Source organism: Piliocolobus tephrosceles, chromosome 10 (genome assembly GCF_002776525.5).
Source record: "Piliocolobus tephrosceles isolate RC106 chromosome 10, ASM277652v3, whole genome shotgun sequence".
In the NCBI taxonomy this organism is placed as follows: domain Eukaryota; kingdom Metazoa; phylum Chordata; class Mammalia; order Primates; family Cercopithecidae; genus Piliocolobus; species Piliocolobus tephrosceles.
The window spans coordinates 72771444-72794585 of record NC_045443.1 but is presented as its reverse complement, the minus strand read 5'-3'; the positions used below and the strand labels follow the sequence as shown (position 1 = coordinate 72794585).

General features: G+C 36.7%; 1 protein-coding gene across 1 annotated transcript in view; it reads right to left on the bottom strand.

Annotated features, from left to right (window-relative positions):
- Positions 1-23142, bottom strand: part of GLIPR1L2 (GLIPR1 like 2) — a 52966-nt gene that overhangs the window by 17697 nt on the left and 12127 nt on the right. The window contains exons 2-3 of the mRNA XM_023189627.2: positions 15238-15483; positions 13279-13382 (exon numbers count right to left, since the gene is read on the bottom strand). Of these exons, the coding sequence (XP_023045395.2) occupies positions 13279-13382; positions 15238-15483 (350 nt within the window). The remainder of the gene's footprint in view (positions 1-13278; positions 13383-15237; positions 15484-23142) is intronic.

Sequence of the window (23142 nt, the reverse complement as noted above, 5' to 3'; positions counted from 1 at the left end):
ATTCTCTTTGAAGCAATTGTGAATGGAAGTTCATTCCTGATTTGGCTCTCTGCTTGTCTGTTACTGGTGTATAAGAATGCTTGTGATTTTTGCACATTAATTTTGTATCCTGAGACTTTGCTGAAGTTGCCTATCAGCTTAAGAAGATTTTGGGCTGAGATGATGGGGTTTTCTAAATATACAATCATGTCATCTGCAAACAGGGACAATTTGACTTCTTCTTTTCCTAACTGAATACCCTTGATTCCTTTCTCTTGCCTGATTGCCCTAGCCAGAACTTCCAACACTATGTTGAATAGGAGTGGTGAGAGAGGGCATTCCTGTCTTGTGCCAGTTTTCAAAGGGAATTTTTCCAGTTTTTGCCCATTCAGTATGATATTAGCTGTGGGTTTGTCATAAATAGCTCTTATTATTTTGAGGTACGTTCCATCAATACCGAATTTATTCAGCGTTTTTAGCATGAAGGGCTGTTGAATTTTGTCAAAAGCCTTTTCTGCATCTATTGAGATAATCATGTTGTTCTTGTCTTTGGTTCTGTTTATATGCTGGATTACGTTTATTGATTTGCGAATGTTGAACCAGCCTTGCATCCCAGGGATGAAGCCCACTTGATCATGGTGGATAAGCTTTTTGATGTGCTGCTGAATCCGGTTTGCCAGTATTTTATTGAGGATTTTTGCATCGATGTTCATCAGGGAGATTGGTCTAAAATTCTCTTTTTTTGTTGTGTCTCTGCCAGCCTTTGGTATCAGGATGATGTTGGCCTCATAAAATGAGTTACGGAGGATTCTCTCTTTTTCCATTGATTGGAATAGTTTCAGAAGGAATGGTACCAGCTCCTCCTTGTACCTCTGGTAGAATTCAGCTGTGAATCCATCTGGTCCTGGGCTTTTTTTGGTGGGTAGGCTATTAATTGTTGCCTCAATTTCAGATCCTGCTATTGGTCTATTCAGGGATTCAACTTCTTCCTGGTTTAGTCTTCGGAGAGTGTAAGTGTCCAGGAAATTATCCATTTCTTCTAGATTTTCTAGTTGATTTGCGTAGAGGTGTTTATAGTATTCTCTGATGGTAGTTTGTATTTCTGTGGGGTCGGTGGTGATAACCCCTTTATCATTTTTTATTGCGTCTATTTGATTCCTCTCTCTTTTCTTCTTTATTAGTCTTGCTAGCGGTCTGTCAATTTTGTTGATCTTTTCAAAAAACCAACTCCTGGATTCCTTAATTTTTTGGAGGGTTTTTTGTGTCTCTATCTCCTTCAGTTCTGCTCTGATCTTAGTTATTTCTTGCCTTCTGCTAGCTTTTGAATGTGTTTGCTCTTGCCTCTCTAGTTCTTTTAATTGCGATGTTAGAGTGTCAATTTTAGATCTTTCCTGCTTTCTCTTGTGGGCATTTAGTGCTATAAATTTCCCTCTACACACTGCTTTAAATGTGTCCCAGAGATTCTGGTATGTTGTATCTTTGTTCTCATTGGTTTCAAAGAACATCTTTATTTCTGCTTTCATTTCATTATGTACCCAGTAGTCATTCAGGAGCAGGTTGTTCAGTTTCCATGTAGTTGAGCGGTTTTGATTGAGTTTCTTAGTCCTGAGTTCTAGTTTGATTGCACTGTGGTCTGAGAGACAGTTTGTTATAATTTCTGTTCTTTTACATTTGCTGAGGAGTGCTTTACTTCCAATTATGTGGTCAATTTTGGAATAAGTGTGATGTGGTGCTGAGAAGAATGTATATTCTGTTGACTTGGGGTGGAGAGTTCTATAGATGTCTATTAGGTCCGCTTGGTGCAGAGATGAGTTCAATTCCTGGATATCCTTGTTAACTTTCTGTCTCGTTGATCTGTCTAATGTTGTCAGTGGAGTGTTGAAGTCTCCCATTATTATTGTATGGGAGTCTAATTCTCTTTGTAAGTCTCTAAGGACTTGCTTTATGAATCTGGGTGCTCCTGTATTGGGTGCATATATATTTAGGATAGTTAGCACTTCCTGTTGAATTGATCCCTTTACCATTATGTAATGGTCTTCTTTGTCTCTTTTGATCTTTGATGGTTTAAAGTCTGTTTTATCAGAGACTAGTATTGCATCCCCTGCTTTTTATTGTTCTCCATTTGCTTGGTAGATCTTCCTCCATCCCTTTATTTTGAGCCTATGTATGTCTCTGCATGTGAGATGGGTCTTCTGAATACAGCAGACTGATGGGTCTTGACTCTTTATCCAGTTTGCCAGTCTGTGTCTTTTAATTGGAGCATTTAGTCCATTTACATTTAAGGTTAATATTGTTATGTGTGAACTCGATCCTGCCATTATGATATTAACTCATTAGTTGATGCAGTTTCTTCCTAGCCTCGATGGTCTTTACATTTTGACATGTTTTTGCAATGGCTGGTACCGGTTGTTCCTTTCCATGTTTAGGGCTTCCTTCAGGGTCTCTTGTAAGGCAGGTCTGGTGGTGACAAAATCTCTAAGCATTTGCTTATCTGTAAAGGATTTTATTTCTCCTTCACTTATGAAACTTAGTTTGGCTGGATATGAAATTCTGGGTTTAAAATTCTTTTCTTTAAGAACGTTGAAGATTGGCCCCCACTCTCTTCTGGCTTGTAGAGTTTCTGCCGAGAGATCTGCTGTCAGTCTGATGGGCTTCCCTTTGTGGGTAACCCGACCTTTCTCTCTAGCTGCCCTTAAGATTTTTTCCTTCATTTCAAATTTGGTGAATCTGGCAATTATGTGTCTTGGAGTTGCTCTTCTGGAGGAGTATCTTTGTGGCGTTCTCTGTATTTCCTGAATTTGAATGTTGGCCTGCCCTGCTAGGTTGGGGAAGTTCTCCTGGATGATATCCTGTAGAGTGTTTTCCAATTTGGTTCCATTTTCCCCCTCACTTTCAGGCACCCCAATCAGACGTAGATTTGGTCTTTTGACATAATCCCATACTTCTTGCAGGCTTTGTTCATTTCTTTTTCTTCTTTTTTCTTTTGGTTTCTCTTCTCGCTTCATTTCATTCATTTGATCCTCCATCGCTGATACTCTTTCTTCCAGTTGATCGAGTCGGTTACTGAAGCTTGTGCATTTGTCACGTATTTCTCGTGTCATGGTTTTCATCTCTGTCATTTCGTTTATGACCTTCTCTGCATTAATTAGTCTAGCTGTCAATTCTTCCACTCTTTTTTCAAGATTTTTAGTTTCTTTGCGCTGGGTACGTAATTCCTCCTTTAGCTCTGAGAGGTTTGATGGACTGAAGCCTTCTTCTCTCATCTTGTCAAAGTCATTCTCTGACCAGCTTTGATCCGTTGCTGGCGATGGGCTGTGCTCCTTTGCAGGGGGAGATGCGCTCTTATTTTTTGAATTTCCAGCTTTTCTGCCCTGCTTTTCCCCATCTTTGTGGTTTTATCTGTCTCTGGTCTTTGATGATGGTGACGTACTGATGGGGTTTTGGTATAGGTGTCCTTCCTGTTTGATAGTTTTCCTTCTGACAGTCAGGACCCTCAGCTATAGGTCTGTTGGAGATTGCTTGAGGTCCACTCCAGACCCTGTTTGCCTGGGTATCAGCAGCAGAGGTTGCAGAAGATAGAATATTGCTGAACAGCGAGTGCACCTGTCTGATTCTTGCTTTGGAAGCTTCCTCTCAGGGGTGTACTCCACCCTGTGAGGTGTGGGGTGTCAGACTGCCCCTAGTGGGGGATGTCTCCCAGTTAGGCTACTCAGGGGTCTGCCCCTTCTCAGATCTCAACCTCTGTGTTGGGAGATCCACTGCTCTCTTCAAAGCTGTCAGACAGAGTCATTTGCGTCTGCACAGGCCTCTGCTGCTTTAGCTGCGCCCTGTCCCCCGAGGCGGAGTCTACAGAGACAGGCAGGTTTTCTTGAGCTGCCGTGAGCTCCACCCAGTTCGAGCTTCCAGCGGCTTTGTTTACCTACTTAAGCCTCAGCGATGGCAGGAGCCCCTCCCCCAGCCTCGCTGCTGCCTTGTGGTTAGATTGCCGCAGACTGCTGTGTTAGCAAGGAGGGAGGCTCCGTGGGCATGGGACCCTCCCGGCCAGGTGTGGGATATATTCTCCTGGTGTGCCGGTGTGCTTACAGCGCAGTATTGGGGTGGGAGTTACCCGATTTTCCAGGTGTTGTGTGTCTCAGTTCCCCTGACTAGGAAAAGGGACTCCCTTCCCCCTTGCGCTTCCCAGGTGAGGCGATGCCTTGCCCTGCTTCAGCTCTCGCTGGTCAGGCTGCGGCAGCTGACTAGCACTGATTGTCTGGCACTTCCGAGTGAGATGACCCCAGTACCTCAGTTGAAAATGCAGAAATCACCGGTCTTCTGTGTCGCTCGCGCTAGGAGATGGAGACTGTAGTTGTTCCTATTCAGCCATCTTGCTCCGCCCCTCTGAGAGATTCTGGGGGCCCGGGGGAAGACTCTGCATCCAAGCTCATTCAGATCACTGGAGGAACTCGTTAGCTTCTTTTTAAATTGGGAAGGGAAGCTGAACTTGGTTGAATTTTATGGGAGATATTTGTTGGTTTTTATCATTGTGTATTAGTTTTCTCAGGCTGCTGTAACAAAGTACCATAAACTAGATGGCTTGAAAACAACAGAAATTTATTATCTTACAGTTCTTAAGGCGAAAAGTCCAAAATTATGGTGTCAGCAGAGTTGGTTCCTTCTGACCAATGGAGACTCACTCCATGCCTCTCTCTTAGCATTTGGTGATGGTCAGCAATCTTTGGTTTTCCTTGTCTTGTAGACACATCACTCCTTCTTTGCATGACATTAGCCCCACGTCTCTGTGTTTCCACATTTCCATCTTCTTATAAAGTCACTAATCATATTGGATTAGGGACCCAACCTGCTCCACTATGACCTCATCTTAACTAATTACACCTCAAATCACCCTATTTCCAGAAGTCTTAGGTGTTAGGACTTGAGTGACTATACCACTGTGATACTGTTTACCTTGTTACTATATTCCCTGTATTTCTGGTAGTTAGGTCTTGGGGCTTGACAAAATTCAGGTTCAATATCTGACACAAATTCAGGGGTCTTCTACTTCAGTGAAGTTTCTAGGGTACAGTGGTATGCTGCATATTGAGATATCCCTTCTAAAGTGAAAGATACGTTGTTGCACTTATCTCCTTCTGTAACCAAACGAGAGGCAAAAAAAAAAACAAAAACAAAAACAAAAACAAAAAAAACTTAGCAGGTCTTTCTGGATTTGGAGGCAACATATTCCTCATTTGGGTGTGCTGTTGCAGCTCATTTTCTGAGTGACTTGAAAGCTTCTACTTTTGAGTGAGGCCCAGAACAAGAGAAGGCGCCAACAGGTGCAGGTGCAGGATGCCACACTAGTTGATCTGCCATTTGGGCCATAGGTTCCAGTAGCTCTAATTGAATATGTCCTTGGTGGCCTCAAACCCCACTGCTGGTACCAAAATCTGTATTAAAGTTCTCCAGAGAAATATAACCAATATGATGTATATGCATGTATATAAACATACACACACACACATCAGAGACAGAGAAAGAGAGAGAGAGAAAGACTCTTATTTTAAGGAATTGGCTCATGGGAGCTGGTAAGTCCAAAATCTACAGGGCAGGCTGGCAGGCTCGAGATCCAGGGAAATGCTGATGTTATAGTCTTGAGTTTGAAGGAGGGAGTCTGGAGGCAAATTCCTTTCTCTTCTGGAGACCTCAGACTTTTCTCTCAAAGCTGAAAGGACCTCAGACCTTCAACTGATTGGGTGAAGCTCACTGAAATCATGGAGGATAATCTGCTTTATTCAAAGCCTACTGGTTTAAACGCTAATCACATCTAAAATAAACCTTCACAGTAACATCTAGGCTGGTTTGACCAAACAACTAGGCACCACAGCCTAGCCAAGCTGACACATAAAATTAACCATCACATCAGCTTCCTTTAAAAAAATGGCGAGTTTTGTTTTGTCTGGCAGTGAAATTACTGGCAGATAACCGCCATCCTGTTGAGGGCTAGTTTTAGGATTAGATGGGTCTACATTACTGTTTCCCTTATTCCTATAGTGGGCTTACTCTTCGGGTATGGTTCTTACTCTTAGGGCAAGGCCATTCTGAATCCACAAGCGAGTGCCCAGGGTGTTAACCAACAACTCACCATTTTGGCTGGGACTAAACTGCAACTCTGTCTTTTCAGCACTGTGCAGCTTCTGAAATATCTGTGCGGATCTTCAGCTTCCGAATAGCTGGTCCCCACTAATCCATTGAGGATCTTGCACTGTGAAGTGCAGCTAAAGAGTTGGCCAAGGACCCACAGAAAGTTTTTACATAGACTTGGGAGACTTCTTCTTTGTAGCCTCCTCCTCTTTGAGATCCTGGTCCCAAATACCAGACACCTTAGCATTGACAGACACTGATATCTCCTTTACCTCCCCCCCCCCTAAAAAAAAAACACATTCTTTGCTTGGATTCTGTTTCTCTGGCTACAGTTTGGGAAACACTTTCAGGGAGAAAACTGGAACAAATACATGACTCCGTTGAGTTCTTTCTTATTTGCAGAGATCAAAGACCCACACTGGTTGTTGTCTAATGCCTAAAAACAGTTGTTGTATATGTTTTGTCCAGTCTTTACAGTTATTTTAAGCAGGATATTCTTATACCAGCTTACAGAATGTACAGAAGCAAAATGGGTAACATAAGAATTGCTAGAAGAAAATATGAGATAATTAAAAAGAGCAGTAATATTTTGAGAAAGTTTATCTATGTATGACACAAACCTCAAAACCCATGAAAAAAAATTGATAATTTTGTTTCTATAGTAAAACAAAACAATACGATTTGACAAAAATGAATTGCATCTTAAGTCAACAGTTAAACATTAATATTTGGGGAAATATTTGTAAATTACATTACATAAAATGTAATGTACAATGTCTTTGGCACACTTACAACAAAATTATATTTAACTAAATGAAAGGTCCTGTAGTCAACTGCATATCCAACATGCCTAAAAATAAAAACAGTTCTTTTCCCTCCACTCTGTATCTTTTCCTAGCTCAGTTAATAACATTACCTATCAATAGCATAAATTCCTATGGTCATCTTTGTGTCTTTTCCAATATTTAAGTTTTAGAGTAATCAAATTAATATTGTTTTATTTTATTTTTTAAAATTGTACTTAAAATGTGTGTTTCTATCTTTGAAAATGAAAAATAAGGACTAGTAAATAATTGCATGTAAATACTGTTTCTGTTTTTTCTGATACATTATAAACTATTCTAATCTTTATACAGATATCTTTGTAGATTGGGAACATTTTCTTTTCTTTCTCATTTCTCTTTCCTTTGCTCTTCTCTTTTGTTTAGAAACATCAATTTGTAGATTTATATGCCATACATATTTCATTTTTTCATAATTTTTGACCTCTATTCTTCACCTTTGTGTTTCTGAGAAAAATTTTCAAGGTTGCTTTGACTTGTTGTTTTCTGTATGCATGGCCAGCCAGGTCTGTTTTATTCTTCTATTCTGCATTAATTTTCTGTAACTGTATTAACAAATTACCACAAATTGGGTGGCTAAAACAACATTAACTTATTCTCTCACTGTTCTGGAGGCCCAACGTCCAAAATCAAGGTGTTGGCAGGACTGTGCTCTCTCCAAAGGCTCTGAGAATCTGTTTCTTGATTTTTCTAGCTTCTGGTGGCCTTAGCTCCTTGGCTTCTGGATGCATCACGTTAGCCGCTTCCGCTGTGGTCACACTGTCTCCTCCTCTTCTGTGTGTCTAATGCTGAATCCTCCTCTCCTTCTCTTTAGCCCTCACCCAAATAATCCAGAACAAATTCCTTCTCTCAAGATCCTTATCTTAACCACATCTTTGCCATATTAGGTAATATTCACACTTTTGCCATTTTAGTAATAATGACAGGTTCTTCAAATTAGGGCCTAAATATATTTAACGTTGGTTGGGGGGCACCGTTCATCCCACTATACCTTCTAATTTTCAATTTGGTTATTTTACATTCATTTCTACCCAATATTTTATAATATTGTAATGGATTGATTTTTCTACCAACTATCTTTAAGAGAGATAATGTGATTGCCTATTTTAGGTACGTAATCAAATAAGAATTGGACTGAGTTGACTGATATATGTTCCAATCTAGATCCTTCAAGGTAGACTTGCCAATATTTGTATCAAAGGAAAAATGGTTAACAGAAATTTCAAGACGAAGCCTATGCCATAGGAGAGTACCAAGAAAAAAAGGGTAATTTCAACAACTAGTAGCTTCATCTTATCACTGTAGTCATCTGAGACCCCTGAATCACTATTCTTATTAAGGTCACCAAATACCTTCATCTCATCTAATGGAACTGTCAGTTCTCCTTCCTCAATTTCTCATTCTCTCAGCAGCATGTCATAGAGTTAACCAGTTTGGGCTTCTTAGCTCATGTTCTTCACTTGACTTCCAAGTACCTTACCAGCAGGTTTTTGGTTTCCCTCATACCTCATTAGCCTCTCTTCATTCTCCTTTACTAGCTCTTTTGCCTTAGTTTGAAATAGCATAGTGCCCCAGGACTCAGTTCTTAAATTGTCTCCATATTCACTCTCCTACATGCTGATCTCATTCACTGTGACTTTCACTTCAGAGCCTTTTTACCAGAAATTTCCTCTACTTAGAAAACAACCACATACTTTCATATGGCTATCTGTTTCTCATGATTCAATCACATTTCTTGCATTTATTTTTCTATCTAATATACCCAAATAGAAAACACACCATTTGATCTTCTCTAAGTTAGTGAAATCACCACCCACCCAGATTATTTAGACTAAAGACATAGGCACAATGTTGCTTGATTATTTTATTCAATCTATCCCTAAAGTCAAGCCAATTGGCTTGTATTATTAGCTCCACCTTCATAATATACCCAGAAACTGACCTTTCCTCACTATTTCCATTCTATGGTAGGCAGAATTCTAAGATAAATCACAAGATCCTCCATTCCTCTTGTACATGCAATGCATAATTCTCAGGAGAGTGAATATGATTAATTTTACTTCCATAATTATATTATAAGGCGCTACTGACCTTAAAATATTGACATTATCTAGGCTGGCCTTGACTCATCCTATGGGTGTTTTAAAAGCAGAGAGTTTTCTTCAGCTGGTCACAGAAGAGGAGTCAGAGATTTGAAACATGAGAAGGCTCTGACATACCTTTGTTGACCTGAAGATGGTGAGGCCACGCGTCAAAGAAACATGGGCAGCTCCAGAAGATGAGACAACACATGGCTCAGAGCCAGCAAGCAAACAAGGACAAGAGTCTCATCACCATACAGAGCTAAATTCTGCTCACAGACTGAATGAGCTTGGAAGCAGGTACTTCTCCAATCCTCCAGGCAAATACTTAGTCAGCATCTGGATTTTGGCCTTTGAGGCCCTGGGAAGACAATCCTGTCACAATATGCCTGGGTTCATGACCTATAGAACTGTTTGATAATAAATGGATTCTGCTTTAAATCACTACATTTGTGGTAATTCATTATCCAACTCGATAAACAATCCACATGCTAAAACCCTAATCCAAAATATCAGTCTGTAGCCTGTACTATAGGAAACAGCCTCTTAATTATACTTCCTCTTTACACTCTTGTTTCCTTATATTTCATTCTCTACCAACAGTCACAGTAATATTTTTGTTAAGGTGTTCTTTTCAAAACAAAAGTGAGATCATGTCACTCTGTGCTTAAGACCTTCCACTGGCTTTGTCATTACTTGGGATAAATTCCAAAATCTTTAACATATGTTATTATATTTGGTCTAGCTGTCATCTAATTCTCCACCTCAACTCTTACCTCTAACCACAGTTATTCCTTTCTCAAACATGTTAAACTCATTCCAATCTCTGAAATTTTTATACATGCTCCTACCTGGAACATACTTCTACCTGGAACATCTGGTTTTCACCTCAAATGATACCCTTCTTCTGTGACTACCCTACGTATCTTCTAGACCAGTCATTCTCTATTTGCTAATCTTGCTTTTTACAGTATATTTTATTGTCTAATTAAAATGTTATTTATCTATGTGTTCACTTATTAAAGTGTTTGTCTCCCCGCCAAAACTATAAACTAAATGTGGTGTCTTTTGCATCTTGTTAGTAGAAAGAACAGAGCCTGTACATACTTGCTGAGTGAATGAGGATTTGTGCCCCAGAAAATCCTCTACCAACCCTCTCCTCCCCGGTGTACAATTCTGTTTGAATTTGCAACACCAATCAGTAGGAATTTTTAAAGTTTCTGCAAGTAATAGGTATCCCAATGCTTCCAGTCTGTAGGAGTGAACAGACGCCTAAAATGTTTTGCAACTCTATATTCCAGACTTATTTTGCATGTTTATGTTCACAGTTAGCAAGACTTCTCATCAGAAAAGAGCTTTCTGAGTTTAATTTGATGCAGAGCATAGTTCTACTGTTTTTCTTTTATTTTTATTTTATTATTATACTTTAAGTTCTAGGGTACATGTGCATAACGTGCAGGTTTGTTACATATGTATACTTGTGCCATGTTGGTGTGCTGCACCCATCAACTCGTCAGCACCCATCAATTCGTCATTTATATCAGGTATAACTCCCAATGCAATCCCTCCCCCCTCCCCCGCCATGATAGGCCCCAATGTGTGATGTTCCCCTTCCCGAGTACAAGTGATGTCATTGTTCAGTTCCCACCTATGAGTGAGAACATGCGGTGTTTGGTTTTCTCTTCTTGTGATAGTTTGCTAAGAATGATGGTTTCCAGCTGCATCCATGTCCCTCCTACAAAGGACACAAACTCATCCTTTTTTATGGCTGCATAATATTCCATGGTGTATATGTGCCACATTTTCTTAATCCAGTCTGTCATAGATGGACATTTGGGTTGATTCCAAGTCTTTGCTATTGTGAATAGTGCCGCAATAAACATATGTGTGCATGTGTCTTTATAGCAGCATGATTTATAATCCTTTGGGTATATACCCAGTAGTGGGATGGCTGGGGCATATGGTACATCTAGATCTAGATCCTTGAGGAATCGCCATACTGTTTTCCATAATGGTTGATCTAGTTTACAATCCCACCAACAGTGTAAAAGTGTTCCTATTTCTCCACATCCTCTCCAGCACCTGTTGTTTCCTGACTTTTTAATGATTGCCATTCTAACTGGTGTGAGATGGTATCTCATTGTGGTTTTGATTTGCATTTCTCTGACGGCCAGTGATGATGAGCATTTTTTCATGTGTCTGTTGGCTGTATGAATGTCTTCTTTTGAGAAATGTCTGTTCATATCCTTTCCCCACTTTTTGATGGGGTTGTTTTTTTCTTGTAAATTTGTTTGAGTTCTTTGTAGATTCTGGATATTAGCCCTTTGTCAGATGAATAGATTGCAAAAATTTTCTCCCATTCTGTAGGTTGCCTGTTCACTCTGATGGTAGTTTCTTTTGCTGTGCAGAAGCTCTTTAGTTTAATTGGATCCTATTTGTCAATTTTGGCTTTTGCTGCCATTGCTTTTGGTGTTTTAGACATGAAGTCCTTGCCCATGCCTATGTCCTGAATGGTACTACCTAGATTTTCTTCTAGGGTGTTTATGGTATTAGGTCTAACATTTAAGTCTCTAATCCATCTTGAATTAATCTTCATATAAGGAGTAAGGAAAGGATCCAGTTTCAGCTTTCTACTTATGGCTAGCCAATTTTCCCAGCACCATTTATTAAATAGGGAATCCTTTCCCCATTTCTTGTTTCTCTCAGGTTTGTCAAAGATCAGATGGCTGTAGATGTGTGGTATTATTTCTGAGGACTCTGTTCTGTTCCATTGGTCTATATCTCTGTTTTGGTACCAGTACCATGCTGTTTTGGTTACTGTAGCCTTGTAGTATAGTTTGAAGTCAGGTAGCGTGACGCCTCCGGCTTTGTCCTTTTGACTTAGGATTGTCTTGGCAATGCAGGCTCTTTTTTGGTTCCATATGAACTTTAAAGCCGTTTTTTCCAATTCTGTGAAGAAACTCATTGGTAGCTTGATGGGGATAGCATTGAATCTATAAATAACCTTGGGCAGTATGGCCATTTTCACGATATTGATTCTTCCTATCCATGAGCATGGTATGTTCTTCCATTTGTTTGTGTCCTCTTTTATTTCACTGAGCAGTGGTTTGTAGTTCTCCTTGAAGAGGTCCTTTACATCCCTTGTAAGTTGGATTCCTAGGTATTTTATTCTCTTTGAAGCAATTGTGAATGGAAGTTCATTCGTGATTTGGCTCTCTGTTTGTCTGTTACTGGTGTATAAGAATGCTTATGATTTTTGCACATTAATTTTGTATCCTGAGACTTTGCTGAAGTTGCTTATCAGCTTAAGGAGATTTGGGGCTGAGACAATGGGGTTTTCTAAATATACAATTATGTCATCTGCAAACAGGGACAATTTGACTTCTTTTTTCCTAACTGGATACCCTTTATTTCTTTCTCTTGCCTGATTGCCCTACTGTTTTTCTTAGCCAGGGGAATACAATCGGTAATCACTACTTTTTAAATTTTTCTTTCTGGTTTAGTCCCAAAGCATTTTATTTGGCAGAAATTCCTTCTCAATCTTGGTAGGCAGTCAATTCTTACTGTTTATTTAAGATGTTAATTCTAACATTTTCTAACTTATTTGGAAGTTATAACAATATTACTTATAGTATTATATTGACCTGTAAGAAAGCTTGGATATTTCCAAAAGAGCTCTCAAGATATGGAAGCTATTTTGAGATGTAGTTATTTTCCATCATTTGAAGGTACTCAGGTATTGGGTATAGTTATATATAAATAGCTTGACTAAAAGTTGTTTGAAGTGCTCTTCAATCTCGAGATGTTACAATTCCTTATAAGACAGGTCCTAGTTAATAATCTCCAAGGGGTGGTCAATTAAAAGTGCTCTTCATGTTATAAAACTGACATATTCCTGATAAAATTCTTACTAAATAAATTTCAACACATCTAATTTTCTTTCTACTTTTACTATAAATTTTAGAATAAACTATTTTGGAAAATAATTTGTCTTATGCTAATTAAGTGAAATATTGTGAAATAATACTAAAGTTAAGGTTATTCTAGGAAGTAATATTTGGTCAGTGTATAAGTAAAATCAGTATGTCCAATTTATGACTTATTTCATTATAAAATTGAAAATATTTCAATGTAAAGTATTATATTTAATTATTTTATAGTTCAAAAAACAGAAAAATATATTGAAAGTTAGAAAAACTTATCTTGAAATATTCTGAATTTATTTTATATTCTTTTATTAATTTTAAGTAACTTACCCTGGTGCATAGTTGCATATGAAAATTGCTGCATGTATAATATGTCCAATTCTTGAACATGGAGTAACAGCACAACCAACTTTGTAAGAGTTGTCCCAAACAAGCTAAAATAAAAATTTCAAGAAAGACACAAAATTTAATTTTAAACATTTACTTTCATATTATAAACAATAATATATTCCATTCACATAGAACTTTTTACCAAGCAATTCAAGAAATATAAACTATTTTCATTTAGAGACACGTAGAGAGTTACCACGGAGTTGCGGCAGCATTTTCAACACTGTATTTAGAGAAATACTTCAATAGATTCTACCAATACCATATTCTTAGGAAGAACTGTTTGAGAACACGGTCAATTCAGAATAATGCTTCAGAGACAGAGGAAGTCACGCCTGATGAATCAATTTTCAACCTCTGGTTGAACTGGAAAGTTCTAGGTTATTGGAAGAGAGAAGATGGGAAAGAGGAGAATAAGTTTTTAAAAGATGGAAGTTGTTGGAAAAATGGAGAAAAAGAGAGACAATCCGATTATAGAAAACTAAAAGAGATACAAGAGTAGAGAAGAAATGAATGCTATTGGCATTTCTCCTTCTCTTTGTTAAGAAAATTCTATTGCAGGACAAAACAAAAGCTGGCCTTTTCATTAAAAAATGAAATAAAAGAGCTGGTTCCTATAAAAGAGAAACAGATCTTGAATTGGAGTAAAAAGGATGGGAATAATCAAAGGCATTCCAGAAATTATCTGTATAACTTTAATATTTCTAATACTTCCAAGTGAACCAAAAAGTACTTATTTTGTTTTGTTAATCTCTGTGCAAGAAAGAGGAACCATTCTTGTTTTATTCTTTATCTCAAGCCCTAGTGGTTTTAAAAGTGTGATCCTTAAAGAAATAAAGTGACACATTAAAAAGGTGATACATTAGAAGAATAAAGAATAGAATATCTGCAAGAGTTAAAGTGAAGTTAAGCATGTCAAATGCAGGAAATGAAAGTGTCTAGGAGACTAGAATTAAGGAATAAAAACACAGAGTACCATGTCAGGGAGTAGAATTGGTTAGTTTCCTGAGTATTAAAGTCATATTAAAGAGGCTAGGTTTGATAGGAGCAAGTCAGTGGAGAATCACTATAACTTTCTAGAAGAAAGAAATGATCAGAGAAAAAAATGAAAAAATTTTTGAAGCATGATTGGATGAAAGAGACATGAGTTCAACATGAACAAATTCCAAAATGTTAAGTTCTACATAAAACGTGACATCAGGGTTTATTGATTGAAAAACTACCTTTTAAATAAATGTGGGAGTTCATGTAATGATTTCTTGATTCCTGAAACAAATATTTATTGCAGACCTAAATAATGTCATGTTGTTGAGAATATATGGATGTAAAGGCAAGGTCCCTGCCCTCAGTGTAGTATCAGACATATAAATAAATTATTGTTAAACAATGTGATGTGTAAAATAACAAAGGTTATGTACCATAAGTGCTTCAATATTCCTGGAGTATGAAGTGTGAGGGTGGATTATTGAACCAGAGGCAGGGAAACAATACTATTAATTTGCATTCCAATGTTTTAGTCAATTAGCTATATAGTAGTATGTGTACTGATATGTGCAAAAAAATCTTCTACTTATGTTTATAGTCAATAATTTATAAATTATTTTTATTTACTGGTTTCTTTCCTCCTTTTTCAGTGTACATTATTTTTAGGAAAGTGCCTTTCATCTTTGAACATGGTGAGTAGGTTTACTCTATTTAAAATATTGTTTTAATTATATGGTTCACATAAAAGATGGGATGGTAGACATTTTGAAGACTAGGAAGATTGATTAAAAGTATGATCTTATTAAATGTAATAATTTTATTATTTGAGTTTATGTACAAATTTGAAACATAATAAAACTAGGCATAAAGCAATTAAAAAGTATTTGAATTAATAACAAAATAAAAATTAGATACCTGAATATAATTAGAACAGTCTCCAGAGCAACTGCCATTTTCAAAATTGTACATTTTCTTCTCTGCATGCCAACTTCTGATAGCAATACTTGCAGTAAATTCATTTTCAGGGCCGACCCACATATTTTCACCAATACCATAAAATTTAGGATGGACCGTTTGTACATCTTGTAAATAAATATTATGCTCAAATACACATCTTTTTCCCCATGCTCTAGCAGTCCGTGATAAAGCTACATCCCAAGTCTGAAAAATATTCGAAAAGCAAAGAGAACAAACTAAGAAGTTTTTTTTGTAGTCTAAAATATTTTTTCTTGAGTTCTTATCAACAGATTTAAAGGAAACAATTCTAACTTTGTACTCGTGCCTCTTGGTTGAGAAATTTCTATTGGGAAAAACTTCTATGGGATAATCAAAAATGAAATGACCACTTCCTGAGACAAAGTACTATGTATATATTTGTAATTAAAATATTAGAATGCTAGATGATGGAAATGATACTATTCTCACATGTAGTCTGTTCAGAAGTATGTAATACACTTTCCTATAGTCTGCTCAGAGTATATATTTTTAAACTCATGCCTTTTTGGACACACAAATACAACAGTCTAAAATACTATTCATTTAAAAGGTATTTATTAAGTAATGATTATATGCAAAATATCATATTGTCAAGAATAAAATGCTAAGTCAGCATAAATTTTGTCCTCAAATTGCTTTATTAGAATTATATATATTTATATATACCTGATTAGATATATATTTTATATATACCTGATCAGATATACATCTCATATACACATCTTATATATATCTGATTAGATACACATCATAAATATTGGATTAGCTGTACATCTTATATATATTGGATTAGATATACATCTTATATATATCGGATTAGATATACATCTTATATATATCAGATTAGATACACATCTTATATATATATATCAGATTGATATACATCTTATATACATATCAGATTAGTTATACATCTTATATATATCGGATTAGATATACATCTTATATCGCATTAGATATACATCTTATACATATCACATTAGATATACATCTTATATATATTGCATTAGATATATTTTTATATCAGATTACACATAAGATCAGATATATATGTAAGATTAGAGAATAAGAGAATGAAGACAGAAAGATAATATATATGTGCGTGTATATATATACACACACACATACATGAAAAACTTTTAACACATGGTAGTAGTTGGTGAATGTTACATATAAGGCACATATAATGTTTGTTGCCAGAAATATGAGAAAATAGCATAAGATGCCGCTCCCTGGCTAGCTATCTGGAAATAACCAGAAATGTGTGCTTTTATCATCATTTAGAGACTCATTAATTGTTAGTGAAGGACCAGAACAAAAACCGCACACTAGAAAAATCAACAAAATAGTGGTGAAACTAAAATACTAAGTACATATGTTACAGTGTGTCGGAAAGTAAACATCTGAAAACCAATACTCATACTTCCTCAGAGCAGGAGTGTCTAACATTTTGGCTTCCCTGTTCCACACTGAAAGAATTGTCTTAGGCCACACATAAAATACACTAACACTAAGGATAGCTGATGATCTAGTAAAAAAAAAAAAAATGGCAAAAGAATTCATAATGTTTTAAGAAAGTTTACAAATGTGTGTTGGGCTGTATTCAAAGTTGTCCTGGGCCTCATGCAGCCTGCAGGCCACAGGTTGGACAAGCTTGCCTTAGGGTTTTCTTAGTGAATCCCACAGATTATACACAAATACAATATAGAAAATAAACATATCAGACCTTTAGAATATCTCCCCACTACTTCCTTTCCCCTAAGGTAACCACTATTAAAAAATTTGCTTGTGTATATATCTATCTCTGTACATACAAACATACACACATTTAACTCTAAGTTTGGCTGTTTTAAATGGGTATTTTGTGATTTTTTTTTCCCTTGCACTATTGTGATCATATCATATATAATATTATTGGCCTTCAACTTTCAGTTTTCACGTAGAGAAAGAGTTCCATATTAACATAACTAGATTTGCTTAATTTTTACAAGGTCTACATAGTATTCCACAGCATGGATAGCCTATAATAAATATAACCATTTCACCATTAATAGACCTTTAGATTGGTTCCCATTTGCAAACAATGTCCCATGGACTATACTTCAACCTGATATATTTTACATATAGTTCACATACCTCATCCTTACTACACAGCAGTCATTATTTTAAGAGTATTTTATGTATTATTTCACTGAATGTTCCAATAACCCTAGGAGGTATGCATTATTATTATTATTTCTGTTTGCCCAGAGGAAGTAACTAAAACACCAAGAGGTTAAGGAGTTTAAGTGTATTAAATGTCTCATAGACAGTAAATTGTGGAGCCTGGATTTAAAGTCATGAAATCTAATTCCCAACTCCAAGTTCATAAGCATTTTACTTCTCACAGCTATATGCAAATAACTTGTAATAGCTCCAGATTCTTTTATTCAACTATGAATAAAAATCCTAATTGAAAAGAGAGGCTAAAGTTTCAAGAAGCAGTTAATGAGATATTTAATGAAATATGTCAAGATAAGGTTGATAAATGTGCTTTGAGAGGGCAAAAAATTTTTGTAAGCCATTAGTCTTTGTTTAGCTAGAAAAGCTGAATCCACACTCTAATTTGTACTCTCTTATAGGTAACAGGAAGATTTTAAGATTCTATTTCAATATATTTCCCTAGAATATGTCTAACTATGGGCCTTTTTTCATTAATTGGGCTTAGCATTTGGTGGACTCCATTAAAAAATAATTTTAAAAGGAAGGTATAATCATAACTCTCACACATGTGTCAATTATTTTACATGATCAATTAATGAGGGAACCACTAAGATATTATAGCTTGTTGAAGAAAAATCCAAAGAATTCTCAAGATTATAGGCTGTATAGAAGTGCTGAAATCCATTCACAAATAAACGTAAAAACTGGGTCTTATCCACAGGGCAATCGTCAATTACATTTCATCAGACACAATGAATTTGCATTTCTATGAGCAAAATTAGTTACATTACAATCACTTTTCTACAATTTAAAAAATGTAAATTGCCTAGCTCAAAGACAATTATAGAAAAGATAATTGCTATGTGTAAGATAAACAGTGCACACAATATTGTATTTCACAATTTTCCCTGACATTTATCTTAATCTAAAAACTTATGTCTTTCCTCAGCTCTAGAAAATCTGCTTCTATTATTTCTTAATTTTCTCCCCTTTATTTTGGTTTTTAGTTCCACACCATTTGTAAGATTTAGGAACTTTGCATTCTATTCTCTCTTTTAATTTTCGCTTTGTGCTTTTACACATTAATTTATTTATTCATCCATTGAATACATGAGAATATCTCAATAAGCTGAAGGATATAAAGTTGCAGATGAAAAATTTCATTATTGAAGTAAAAAATATTCATGAGACTTGTTAACACAGTCACGAAGGCTTTGGAAGACTTGCAACAGGGGAGACACCTGAGGCTCAACTCCAAACACAGGAAGGATAAGTGGGGATTTATAGCCATGGAGCAGGATGAGGGGGTCAATGAATAAAAAATTATTGAGGAGACATCAAGTTTGAGGGGATTCTTGCTACACTGATCTAAAGGATTCTTGCTGAAGACAGGCCAGTGTAGCCAGGTCAGGCCAGGTAGATGTCAAGGTTGGGGGATGAAGATTTTGATCAGATATTCAGAGTAATCAGATATCAAGGGTGGGAGACTTTCCTTAAACTGGGCAAGGTGGGACTTTTGTGAAAACTGGGTGATGCAGGCCATAGGACAGGGCCTAAATCCCAGGTCTAGTCAGAGAGGGCTCAGGAAAGTCTGACTAAAGTTTGGTTAAGTAGAGGGCTCAGGAAAGTCTGAATAAAGTTTGGTTAAGTAAAGAGTCTTTGTTAGACCCCTCTTGTATTTGTATCTGTCTCTCTTTCTCTTTCTTTTTGAGATAGGGACTTGCTCTGTTGCCCAGGCTAGAATGCAGTGGTGTGATTGTGGTTCACTGCAGTCTCAAACTCCTGGGCTCAACTAATCCTCCTTTGTTAGCCTCCATAGTAGCTGGGATTACAGGTGTGCACCACCGCACCCAGCTAATTCTTTTATTTTTTTGTAGAGACAGGGTCTTACCATATTGCCAAATCTGGTCACAAACTCCTGGACTCAAGTGATCCTCCCACCTCAGCCTCCCAAAGTGTTGGTATTACAGGTGTGAGCCACCATGCCCAACACCTCTCTTCTTATTTGACAATGCACTTCATGCAATTTAACCTATTAAATAAATCTAATTAGTTTTAACTTTAAAAAAAAAAAAAGTAAAGGAAAAAATTCTTTGAGATAGTCTAGGGTTCTGGGAAATTTCAAGTTCGGCTCAAAATTAAGATTTCATTTAGAATTTGATCTTGGAAAAGCAATGTCATAAAAAATCTCAAAAGGTTTGAACACTTGACTAAATAAGATCTTAGACAGCTATGAAATAATACTTGGCCGGGCGCGGTGGCTCAAGCCTGTAATCCCCGCACTTTGGGAGGCCGAGACGGGCGGATCACGAGGTCAGGAGATCGAGACCATCCTGGTTAACACTGTGAAACCCCGTCTCTACTAAAAAATACAAAAAACTAGCCGGGCGAGGTGGCGGGCGCCTGTAGTCCCAGCTACTGCGGAGGCTGAGGCAGGAGAATGGCGTAAACCCTGGAGGCGGAGCTTGCAGTGAGCTGAGATCCGGCCACTGCACTCCAGCCTGGGCGACAGAGCAAGACTCCCTCTCAAAAAAAAAAAAAAAAAAAAAAAAAAAAGAAATAATACTTAAGCAATCTATTTAACCAATATGACAAAAGATTTCAAAAGTAACTATGGGGGTAACCTAATTTTTTTTTAAAAGATCTTAGCTCTTTTAAAAGTGAGAATACTTGGTTTTCTTAAATAATCAGGAAAATAATCAAGTTGATATAAAGCACAGGAAATTATTTTAAGATACACAATCTTTTTATTCTAAGTTGATTACTTGAAAAGCAAAAAACCCCCACAACTTTTGACAATTTCTTATTAAGAGCGGACCAGTAACCCAAGTAAATGTTGTCATTTTTACAGCGAAAAAATCAAATTCTAGTTTTACATCACTGTACTTTTAATTTTAAATGTCATTTAAGGTTTTCTAAAATGCCATTATAAATACAACCATCTGGTCTTAGCCAGCTTTGCCCATGTAACATAAAATTTTCTTTTCACAAGCCTTTTCAAACTTTCTATATCCATATTTCTATATTTGTTGAAGGCCGAAAGAGTGAGGGTCATGATCAACTCAGTATACCACTGGAGGCTATATGAGTAAACTGCAAACTGTTCTCATGAAAGTGGTTGTTGGCAAACTGACAAACTGCGTCTGCTGCCCAGAAGGGATGCTGAGGGCAGTCATGACCCAGGCACAAGTGATTTTTGTGATTAGTTACATCTGAAGCCTATTAATAATAATGTGAATCTGTGATCAATTATGCAGCTGGCCAATTGTTACCTCCCTCCCTGCTCATTCCACGCAACAAATATGAAGAGCTGTGGAAGCTCAGGGTGGCTGCCCTTGCTCAATAGAGGCAGGGAGCCCTCTTCCTCCTCCTCCTGTTACCCTTCCTTTAAAACAGTTTCTTTTAAGTTTTCGTTTCTGCATTCGTCCTCCTTTGTTCAGTCTTGTAATGACGTCTCAAGTAGTAACAGTAGTAACTGTTGTAGTGATGGTCTCAAGTAGTAACTGTGGCAGTGTGCCACATATATTGTCCTAAATTTTCTTCTTTCTCATCCTGACCAGTCATTTTATTTTAAGGCAAAATTACTTTCTCCTTCTCTTGACAAAAACACATCCTACATTCCTTGTAAACTTTTCATACAAAGTGTTTCTATACATCAGTACCCTTGATTTCACAGAGAAAAACTAGAAAGTAAATAACTGTGAATTATTTGTCATATGCCAGCATTCTATAGTAGATTAGCAAATTTTATGAATATACCATCTCACCAGCTTTTATAGGTATTTGCTACTTCATAGTATTAAAAACTAAAAAGTGTGCAAGCTTAAACTTATGCTTAAAAATGAATGTTTCAGCAGTTTATTTCACTTAGAAATTATCAATGAGTATCTATTAATTTAATCTAACATAACTTTATCATTTACGAAAAAGATTTTGGAAACTATTTTTTAGTAAGACATAACACTAAACAAAGCTACCTAGCATCTCAGGTTATTTCCTTATTAACTATTCTTATGGCACATACATATTATGTAAATATAAAAGAATAACAACAGCAAAAAAACTAAAAAGGGTTAAATGCACAATTGTTGTTTTATTGCTTCATTTGATACATATGAAGTAACAGATATCAAGAAATTCATTTTTACTGCATCTTTATTTGTACATGTGTTCTTAGGCTGAATTTATAATTTTTATCATATTAAATATCTTGTAGCTATCACAAGTTTATTTGACTGAGTAAACCTAAGTAGAATAAAAATATATGCTTGTATGATAATTAATTCTGATAACTCAGAAGACATAGCTGTGTTTTATTAAACCTACATTACTAAACTAGTCTTATTTGGCAAAGATTCACCCAAGTCAAGTGAATCTGAAAAGAATGTGGATTAGTTTGTATTTTTCTGAGAGTCTGAGGAACGTTTAATTTATATAAGCCTTATTTAGCTCTAAGGCAATTTTAATAGAACTCCTTTAAGAGATTTTATAAATTAAATTTGTAATATGATCTCAAGGTAAGAAAGTATCACATATACATAACATACATACGTATACACACACACAGAGACATATATAGAGATCTTATAGGTTCATTCTAAAATTTTAGCCACAAGTCAACTGAAACACAATAGAAAACTCACTGATTTACATAAAATACTTGGAATTATGTTTTTGACAAAGGTAACAAGTTAAGGTGATCTGCTCAATATGAGGGCTAATGCTTTTTACCATTATTTGTGGAAAAGTCTTTAAGGCTTTCTTTGTCTTGATATGCAATCTCATGGAGACTGTGAACTACTTTTTAGGTGAAAGACTGTGGGAACATCAAATAGTTGTTTAGATGTTTCCAAAGCCTATCTGGGTGGATCAAATATCTAGTCTGTTTCCAATTTATTTTTCCTTTTTAGTCTCAGGTAGTTGCTTCTGAGGGTTCCTGAGTTTCTTGAAAGCCTCTAATGGGGGCAGGTGATCTAAAGTTCTAGTGACTCTAGAGGCTGGTGTGAACAGAAGGATGAAGGAGGTAGGGGGTTGAAGGTGGACATATCAAGGGAACTGAAGGGAAGATCAAAGGTGGTACAAGGAGGAAGAAGGAGCAAAGATGATGGGAAAGGAGGGGTCTTAGAGGAGCCAGTTTGCAGAGATTTGAAGTTTCCCAAAGAGGCCACTTAAGTTCCAAATTATCCTTAAATTCACACCAACAAAAAAGGAAGCAGACAGCGTTGGTGGAATACAGAGTTACCAGGGGCTCAAAAACGGGACAGGGGTTAGTAAACTGAGAAGCTCCCAGGAAAGAAGCAGAATCAAATGGGGACCACGAGGAGACCTCATAAGAAGCCAAGACAAATGTCCAGCCTAGGACTCAGGAAATGAATCTCCCCACAAAACAAAGAGTCAGGAAGAAAGACTTTCAGTCCAGGATTGAGAAGTGAATCCCCACTTGAAAGAAAGAATAGGAAATAAATTTCAAGCCTAGAAGGGGCCTCTCAGACAAAGAAGCCTAAAACTCGAATTCAGCTTGAGAGAATATACAGAAGCTTAAAAATGAAAAAATCTATCCTCACATGCTTCAACAGACTATCATCTGGAGCAGTGGCTCATGAGTCAGACTCACCAATGGAT